Source organism: Oratosquilla oratoria, chromosome 13 (genome assembly GCF_046742065.1).
Source record: "Oratosquilla oratoria isolate Oo_2021 chromosome 13, ASM4674206v1, whole genome shotgun sequence".
Taxonomy (NCBI): Eukaryota; Metazoa; Arthropoda; class Malacostraca; order Stomatopoda; family Squillidae; genus Oratosquilla; species Oratosquilla oratoria.
In genome coordinates, this window is record NC_134789.1 from 55,409,905 (window position 1) to 55,419,904 (window position 10,000).

At 41.1% G+C, this 10,000-nt stretch overlaps 1 protein-coding gene across 2 annotated transcripts in view; it reads right to left on the reverse strand.

Annotated features, from left to right (window-relative positions):
- LOC143032438 (protein trapped in endoderm-1-like) overlaps nt 1-10,000 on the reverse strand; it is a 55,305-nt gene that overhangs the window by 31,377 nt on the left and 13,928 nt on the right. For both annotated transcript variants that reach the window (XM_076197218.1, XM_076197217.1), the window contains exons 2-4: nt 5,197-5,392; nt 3,571-3,713; nt 2,710-2,825 (exon numbers count right to left, since the gene is read on the reverse strand). In XM_076197218.1, coding sequence (XP_076053333.1) covers nt 2,710-2,825; nt 3,571-3,713; nt 5,197-5,308 — 371 coding nt within the window. In that variant the 5' untranslated portion in view covers nt 5,309-5,392. The remainder of the gene's footprint in view (nt 1-2,709; nt 2,826-3,570; nt 3,714-5,196; nt 5,393-10,000) is intronic.

Here is a 10,000-nt window from a genome sequence, read left to right on the forward strand (position 1 = left end):
AACTCCCTACAACTTTTGTTGTACCAGCACTTTACATATTCTTTTTCTTGTTTTTGTCTTGGGACATACTTTTCCACTCCTTTTTTTATAATTTTTTGTCAAAATATTCCATTTCTCATCTACTGTTGTATCTTCTTTGTGTATTCTTTCCCAGTTTTCCTTTTGAAAGAATTCTCTTATTTGATCAAAATTGGTTTTTTTTTCATACATCAATCTTCCTTTTCTATATTGTTCATTTCTTTTCATGTATTTTTTCTCATTAAGTTCTAGTTCTATCAATATGTGGTCACTTTTACTTATTGGTGCCTGGTATTCTATCTTTTCCACTATTTCAGGTTCTGATGTGATTGTTAAGTCTAGTCTCGATGGTTCTTCTTCATTTCTATACCTAGTGTTCTCTTGAATCCATTGTGTCATTGTGTGGTCAATAATCATCTCAAGTAGAACATTTCCCCATGAGTCTTCTCCACCCTTTACTGTTATATCTTCCCAGCAGATTTCTTTGCAATTAAAGTCGCCCATCATAACTATTCTTCCTCCATCTTCCATTATCTTGTTTTATGTTATTCTTGTGTCTTCTAACATACTTTTATGTTCACTCTCTTCCCACGAGGCTGTTTTTGGGGGCACGTAGTTTATTACAAACTTTCTGCTCTTCTTATCTCTGTCTTCTACTTCTATCATAATCATCTCTACTCTATTCTTTCCATATGTGACACTCTTCACGTTTATATCCTTCTTAGTCAGGAACATAACTCCACCCCCTTGTTTTATCTCTCTGTTTCTAATCCAATAATTGTATGCATTGTTTCCTATGCTGTTGGGTGGTAGTGGACCTTTTAATTTTGTCTCTACAATTCCCATTATGTCCGGTTCTTTTTCCTTCAGATACTCGTTCAGTTCATTCAGTCCTGTTATTAATCCATCTATATTTGTGTAGGACACTCTTAACTTACTGTTATTTCCATTGTATTTTCTTTTTCTTTTCTGTTTCTCTCTGTCATGGTCCATTTCCTCACTTTCATATTCACTACTCTCCAGTAGAATTCTTCTTTTTCTGACTCCGTTCTGTTGTCGTTTTTTTCTTTAGCTTCTTGCCTTTTCATTTTTTCTTCCTCTGTTTCCTCTTTATGCATTTCTCTTTTTATCCATACCTTTTTATATTGTTCACTTGCTGCTAGCTTCCCTGTTTTTGCTAAGATATTCTCTGCTGTTGTTTGTGACCTGAATTTAATCTTAATTGGTCTGGTCTTATCTGTACTATATTTTCCGAGTCTAAACATCTCTTCAATTTTTTTCATGATTTCAGGTTCATCTTCCTGAACTAATTCTAGTAAAATGTTTACTTTTTCTTTTTCCTCTTTAATTCTTGTGGTTCTATTTTGGTTAAATTTCTCTTCCATTCCTAATATAATTATACATTTCTTTTTGTCTGCTAAGTCTCTTACTATATTCTCTTTCTGTCTCATCACTTTAATAACTGAGTCTTCAGTTTGTTCTCTCATTTATTGTTTAATTATGTCAGTAAATGCAACTTTACTGTTTTCTTGGATTTTTTCCAACCCTTAGCTTCCTTTGCTGTGGCCTCTTTATTGTCTTTATTATTCCTCTTTAATTCCTCATTCTCTTCTTTAACTTCTTTTAACTGTCTTTTTAATTCTTCTATTTCTAAAGTTAAGTTTTTGTTCACCTTCTCTAGTTCTTCCAATCTTTCAACTCTTTGTGCAATTTTGGCTACGTTACCGAACCTGTTTTCCCAATGCTCGGTCATCTTATCAAGTTTCTCCTCTAGTCTTGCCAATCGGGGGAGGTTGGTATCCCCCCCACCCTCTTTAAATCCCTGGAAACTATTATCATCACCTTCCACTATGCTGCTCTTATCTATACTTCTAATCTTTACATTTTTGTTGATCCCGTCATCACCAATGTCAACGTCATCAGTCCGCCTTTTGTTTACAAGACGCCTGGCCTCCTTTACCATGTCCCCCTCTTCCTCATTTCCTTCCATTTCCCTCAATAATCCCTACCTTTCTCCTTCCCTATAACCCCCCTCCACTATACCACGAGCTCTCCCCTTTCCTATAAATACAATAAGGCACTTCCTGGACGTTGAGATCCACGTATATTTTCCTTTTTCTTCGAAACTCTTGTTCTCGTCGTCCATTCGACGAAAGTGTGTGTGTGTGTGTGTGTGTGTGTGTGTGTGTGTGTGTGTGTGTGTGTGTGTGTGTGTGTGTGTGTGTGTGTGTGTGTGTGTGTGTGTGTGTGTGTGTGTGTGTGTGTGTGTGTGTGTGTGTGTGTGTGTGTGTGTGTGTGTGTGTGTGTGTGTGTGTGTGTGTGTGTGTGTGTGTGTGTGTGTGTGTGTGTGTGTGTGGATGTGTGTGTGTGTGTGTGTGTGTGTGTGTGTGTGTGTGTGTGTGTGTGTGTGTGTGTGTGTGTGTGTGTGTGTGTGTGTGTGTGTGTGTGTGTGTGTGTGTGTGTGTGTGTGTGTGCGTGTGTGGTTATACATAGACACATGCCTCGGTCTACATGAATTCTTCCCCCTCTCCTTTTCCTCTTCTCTACCCCTAGTAAAGCTCTCGCTACCTGACTCCACTTTCATTCTTCCTCTTAACACCACACCTCCTCTCCTTCCCGGCCCACCGTTGTCTTTACTGTCTCCCCAAAGCTCCCTCTCCTCTGACTTAGCTGTTGTCTCCGATACAATACCTGTTGAAGGCGATGACCGCGATGCTGTGTAGAATTCCCTGGTTGAGGATCCTCGATACGATGACCAAGAAGACCGTGCCGCTCATTCCGACGTGAACACGACCATTGTTTAACATCTGTTGGAGAGTGAGGTGGTCAGCAGTGTTAGTTCTCTGCAGGATCATCGGTCTACCTCTTGGAGGACGACACAGCCCCTGTTTCCCACCACGATGGCTTAGTAAGGTCGTGTGGATGGTGTGAAGTGCACGTGGAAACGAGAGGATCATAAATCGTTTAAATATGGTGTGATGCCATCAAAAGGGAGGTAAGCGCTGTAGCATACCCAAAGGATTAATTATGTCAAGCTTCCAGGCAGATGTGATTCATTTGACGCAGACTTATGCCTCTGGTACAACACTACAGTTTTGGGTTATGCAGATTTTACAACATTCAGGCAGAGATTACTCATTTTTTCCATAGATTGAGCAACAGATATCATATATATAGTCCATGAGATTATCATAAGAAAATGACGACTAACTCGTCTTTAAATTCTATGTGAAAAGTAATGTGACATTTTCCAACTCTTACCCCTGGTCCAGATTAGGTGACAATGAGTAGCAATACTCGCCATCTTTTACCCAAGAATAATCTCCGTTTAATGTTCTGTGGGTGGGTTCCTTAACTGCATGATATATGTGTAATTTACACTACATACACAAAACCTAATGAATTAATATCAACATCTTATGACTCAAAAAATAGGAAAACTAATTTTACTCTACCTCCCTCACTTCCTCATTTACTCTCTCTCTCTCTCTCTCTCTCTCTCTCTCTCTCTCTCTCTCTCTCTCTCTCTCTCTCTCGTAATGGGGCACCTACTTCTACGGCGTTGACACCCATCATGGTGAGGAAGACTGAGCACATGAGCAGCTGGGAGAAGGACAAGTTGATGACGAAGGCTGTCGAGGGCGAAGTTCGGAGGCGCTTGGATCTGGCCAAGGCTACGATGGCCAAGGTGTTGGCTGCGGCGAATAGAGAAAGGACACGAGGTAGTAAGAAGAAAGACCAACGATCGCATTCTTGAATGCTATACGATCGGGTTTTCTCTGATAAAACATGGCAAATGTCGACCGTATTCCATTTGAGCATAGGGGCGTTTCTTCTTCTTCTTTTTTTTTTCAGGAATATACAGTAGATCGAAGTCCTGAAAGGAAAAATGAATGGGAGAAAATACTTATTTATTAACCCATCAATCAGTCAATTAGTCAACTAATCAATTAATCATTCAATGGAGACTGCGCACAGGTAAAGTTACCCTTCTCCTCCAGCTCTGGCAAGCTTCCAGGACGATTACTGATTCATTTCCATCCTCTCTTCAATCAAATTATATTTACTGAAGAAAGACAGTAATAGATCTTTTCTTTGGTGAAGAAGAAGAAAAAGAAGAAGAGAAGAAGAAGAAGAAGAAGAAGAAGAAGAAAAAGAAGAAAGAGAAGGAGAAGAAAAACAGAGGAAGACACATGTTTGACATATCACAAAGCCAAAATACAATCAGATGCAAATTATGGAAAAAAGACAGAAATAGATCTGTTCTTTGGTGAAGAAGAAGAAAAAAGAAGCAAAAGAAGAAGAACACAGGAAGACACCGGTTTACCATGTCACACAGCTCTTTAAGGAACAGAGAAGAAAGCCTATCAAAGTAAGTTAAAGACTCGAAAAAATGGGGAACTTTTGGAAACTCCTGTTTTGAAAAAGGGAAAGACTGGGGCATGTTCAAAGAGGAAGTTTGGAGCCCCAGAGTGGACGGGAATTCTGTATGAGCACAGTGCTTATTGCCTAAAACAAATATTTTGCGCCGGTGGCGTGATAGGAAGCGTGCTGGTCTCGTATTCACTAAGTTGTGGGTTCGAATCCTGCACTCCTCTCCGAACCCCAGCAGTGACTGTTACCTTCCCCAACAGTCCAAGCCGATTGGGCAAAGGTGGCGGCTTCGGCCGGAGCTACGTGTCCCCTTGCGTAGGCTCCTCAACGCCTTCAAATAAATATTCAGGACTCTGAGACAGGCAGATTTGAAGACTAAAAAATTCATGCATACCAGAGCAACATTCAGAAATGATGTCACCCTGTGGGTAATGTCCATAGAGGTAACTTCACTCTTCTCCGTCTGTCCTGAATCCCAAAATTAAATTAGTATGTCGTCAGTCCAAAGAAAATGCGTAAGGTCCAGTGTGTCAGAAATGTTCATATAGATACAAATAGGTCTGTACAAGGAATTTAAAAAATATAATGATAATAATAATAGAAAAAAAATCTGAAAAATTAATTAGAATATTCGATAGCTCATCTGGTATCCAGGAATGTTTACTAGATTTCAAAAATTTTCATTCTGAATACTGGAGATTTTCCAGTCGTCGTGATCCCATCAGAGAGAATATGTAACACGTCGAGAACAGATCACTGCACGTGTTACGAACATTCTGACGTTGGTGTCCAGATGTGACTTACCCATCGTGCCGAAGATGGCCATGCCAAAGACGAGGAAGGCAGCCGTGAGAAGCCAAGGCTTTGGAAGGCTCTCGACGGAGCTGCAGTCGAAATCGGAGCTGTTCGTGGCCATGACGACTTCCGAGGACTCCGCACCTCCTGCAGCCTCAGTAGGAAGAACCCCAGCGCCCTCAGGAAGTCTTCGGATATATCGAGGCTGGAAGGCACACGAATACTTGATTCACAAAATCGAAAATTCTGGGGATAAATCGAAAAATTTATGCATGCAATACATACAGACATATTATGCGTATATGTATCTGTCATATGTAGTCTACTGTTGAACATGAGTCTCTCCCAAACACTTTGTGTTCCATATGGGTGACTCTGTAGAGAGTTGTATCTCTATCAATATAGTTGTTGTAGTTATTAAGATACTCAAGCATATCCACCAACGTCAAAGTCAAGTTATATACGCTATATAATGTGTTGTATCTAATATATATTCTATGCAATATGTTGTATCTAATAAGGAATATGTAATGTATATGTGTATTGCGAAGTTCCAGTAGTTTCTATTCACTGCCCTCGTGCTCTAGAAGCCTCGCTGTCACCGTTTCCCCGTCTTTCCTTTAGAATGTGCATTTCAGTCTCAACAGTTGACTTCATGGACAACACCAACCTGATCTACGAAGAACCGGAAAACGAGACGGATTCCCCCATTAGAAGTTCACCTCACGCGTGTAACCTCCAGCTCACCTGTCAACGCTGTCCGTTTCCGCCGAGGCCTCAACTCGCTCCCATGCGTGAGGAATGTCCCCACTACACTCTCTACCAATCATTCCATTGTTTCACTCTCCCACCCGCTACCAAATCCACACAAAAGTGTGACAGAAAGGCATTCTTAAGCCTTTTTCTTCTTCTTCTTCTTCTTCTTCTTCTTCTTCTTCTTCTTCAGTTTGATTTGTAGGAGTTTATCTCCCTTCTCATTCTTTTGTTTTGGTTCAACATTCACTCTCATCTGACAACGCAGGTGAGAGTGCTCCACCGCGTACACCACTTTCTCTGCTCTCCTTTATTCTTTCTCATCAATATTTCATTGTCTAAAAAATCATATTGTTTGAATTTCACCGTCCATTACTCTTCACCATCACAATACAAAGCCTTTTCGTTTTGCCTGTCTTTTAAAGTTCCATTCATGCATGGTGTGTATAAATAAATATATATATTATACATATATATACACATATACATATGTGTGTGTATATACATGTATACATGTATATATATGCCAAGGGCTCTTTCCCCCTTACAAGGGAGGTAGCCAAGCTCAAGGGCATAAATCCACTCCAACCTATTTCATCCCCACATACTCCACTCCCATTCACCACACCCTCCCTCCCTCCTTTCTTGGCTCCTCCTGGAGGACGGATCATCCCTGCATCTCGCCTACTGCCCTGGATCAGAGGCAATACAGCAAGACACAGCACATCCATAGCAAGGTCGCTTGGTTTAATCGGCTACCCACCCTCTCCGTCCCTTCATGCAGAAAAAGAGAAGACGGGGAGAAATCCCTTCTATCTGACATGACACATACTCTCTGACCCCCCATCCCCCACCCTCCCTTCCATGCATCACAACATCATCCATACACAACCATTCTCTATTTACCCCTATCTTCTGTATTCTCCCTCCCTTCCTCAATAGACACCCACCTCTTTCCCAATGTCCCTTTTACCCCCATCCATCTCATCTCATCCTTGGTCACCCCTTCATGTTCACTCTTTCCACCTCTGCCTTCTAGATCTATTTTACTAATCTGTCTTCACTCATTCTTTCCATGTGTCTAAACCATCCCAATACTTTTTCGTCAACCATATCTCCCAACTCCCTTTCCAGCCCCGCTTTCCTCCTCACCTCGTTTCTCACTCTGTCCAACCTAGTAACCCCTAACATACTTCTCAGGCCTTTCATCTCAAACACATTTAAATTCTTCCTTTCGCATGTTCCATGTTTCTGCCCCATGCAGTGCTGTCGGCACAATTACCCCTCCATACAATCTCCTCCTAGCATCCATTCCCAAATGTCTATTGCTCATTACCCTTTTTAATCCCCCATTTGCTTCTCTCAATCTATATTCTACTTCCACCTACACTCCTCCCTTTCCCGCCATATCTGCACCCAATTATCTAAAGCTATCCACTTCCTCCAATCTCCCTCTTTTAATACTCACTTTCAATTTGCTGCCATCCTCTCCCCTTGTATATCTCATCACCTTACCTATACCCACATTTATCTTCAACTCCTTTCTTTCACACCTTCCCAAATTCCATTACTAACCTCCTTAATCCTTCCACTGATACTGCTACAAGCGCAGTGTTGTCATCAAATAACAACTGGCTTATCTTCCATTTTTCTCTATTTTCTTTAATCATCTCCAATCCCTGGCCCATTACCCTTGCACCACCCCATCCATGTATAAATTAAGTAGCCATGGCGACATTACACATCCCTGGCGAAGTTCCGCCTTTACCTCAAACCACTCATTCTCTCCATTTTTAATTCTAACGCACGCTCTACTACTCTCATAGAAACACCTGACTGCCCTTAACAGCTTTCCTTCTGTCCCATGTATATGCAATACGTCCCACAGTGCCTTCCTCTCTACCCTGTCATAAGCCTTTTCCAAATCCATAAAAGCCAAGAAACATCCTTACCTTTTCCTAAAGCTTTCTCACATATCTGTCTTACCACAAAAATCTTATCTACGTAACCCCTACCTATCCTAAACCCACACTGTTCCTCACCAATTACTCCCTCTGTTCCCCTCCTAATCTCCTCAATCAAAACCCTCCCATAATCCTTCCTAACTACACTCAACAAACTGATCCTTTTGAAACTACTGTACTCACACTTGTCCCCTATTCCTTTGTAAAACACCCCCAGTCATCCTGTAATCTACTCACTCTTAGACAAACATTAAATAACCTCACCAGCCAGTCCACCATCACTGTATCTCCCTTTTTTAGACACTCCACATGACACTCATCTAACCCAGGTGCTTTACCTCCTCTCATCATTTTAATAACTACTTTCACTTCACCTTTCCCTATTTCTCCTCCATTTTCTTCATCCATTACTGTCATTTTCTTAGCGCTTCCCTCCACAACTACCTTTTACTCCCTATCCTCCTTCACATTTAGCAACACACAATACTCTGCCCATCTTCCTCTTCCTCTTCCATTATCATCTCTTCATCTGTGCCTTTTACCTTTTCTTCTCTACCTGATTCGCCTCCTCTTCCTCTTTTAATTTCTTTCCAAATCATCTTTTCATTACTTTATTTTTTTTTGCCATACTCTTACCCTATTTCACGTCTGCTCTCCTTTTTGCCTCTTTTATCTTATGCTTTATTTTTTCTTCTCTTTGTAACTCTTATATGATTCTCTCGTCCTATCTTGCATACAATCTGTGAATGTTCGTCTTTTCTCTTCTGCAGCCTTCTTTGCTTCATCATTCTAGCACTCACTACCCTTCCTTTTATTTCCTCCCGTCATCCTCGTTCCACACACCATTTTTGCACACCTTGTGACTCCCTCCTTGAAACATCCCCTTTCCTCCTCCATTCCTAGTTCTACTCTATCTTTCACTCCCTCCCACTCCTCTCTCAGATTCTTCTTGTTCGCCTTCTCATTTTTTTCTTATTTAAGTAGTTTAATCTGAGCACCTCTCTACCTTCAGTCCTTTTCTCCTTCTCTATCCTTCACTCTCAATTTACCTCTCACCAAAAAAGATCTGATATTCCCCCACTTTCTCCCCATAGAACATGTACATCCAAAACTCCTCCTACTCTTCTCCTGGTTACCACTATATAATCCATTTAAGCCCTATCTACCACCCCTCCATCCATTACCCTCTCCCATGTATATTTATGCTTGACTTTTTTCCTGAACACTGTTTGCTATCATCAACTCTTTCTGGACACATCTCCACCATCAATTCTCCACTAGATTTTTTCCCTGGAACTCCACACTTCCCAACCACTCCATTTATTGGTTGTCTCCCACCCTAGCATTGAAATCTCCCAATACTACTACCTTGACACATCTCCCTAAACCCTTTATGCACTCATTTAAATCTGCCCCAAAACCCTCCCTTTCCTCCGCATTCTTCTCACTACCAGGCCCATATGAAGTTACAAACACTCACATCTCCCTTCCCAGTTTCACCTTCATCCACATTAACCTTGAAGAAACCTCCTTACACTCCACCACATGCTTACCTATCTCTTCACTTACTATTATAGCCACCCCTTCTCTGCCTCGTCCTCTCTTCACTCCTGACACCTTATCAATTACTCTCCCAAACTCAAACTAGCCCCTCCCTTTCAACTTATTTTCCCTCGATGCCAACACATCCATCTTTTTTCTCACAAACAGCTTCCCTATATTTTCCCTTTTACTCTCATCTGTACCACATCCATGCACATTAAAAGGCCCATACCTTCGGGTTCTGGTTGGAAAACTCTTCTCAAACCCTCTTATACCTTTGCTTTTTGCAGAAAAGTTCCCTTTGGGGCTACAAAAAGTAGCATGTCTAAACCTATTCCGTCCCTTTTTGTTGCCTTTTAAGAATCAACTAGGAATACACGGTGGCAGTATTCTTTCTCCCCTACCACAGGATTCGGCTAAAAGTAAGTGTATATTTAGAGAAGTGGAGCAGGACAGTATTAATAATGGGATGAAAGTATACCAAAGGGACATTCGCAGTATAAATTCTCTATGAATAGTTTTCCTCTATTACAAACAAAATAATGTGTCGCTCT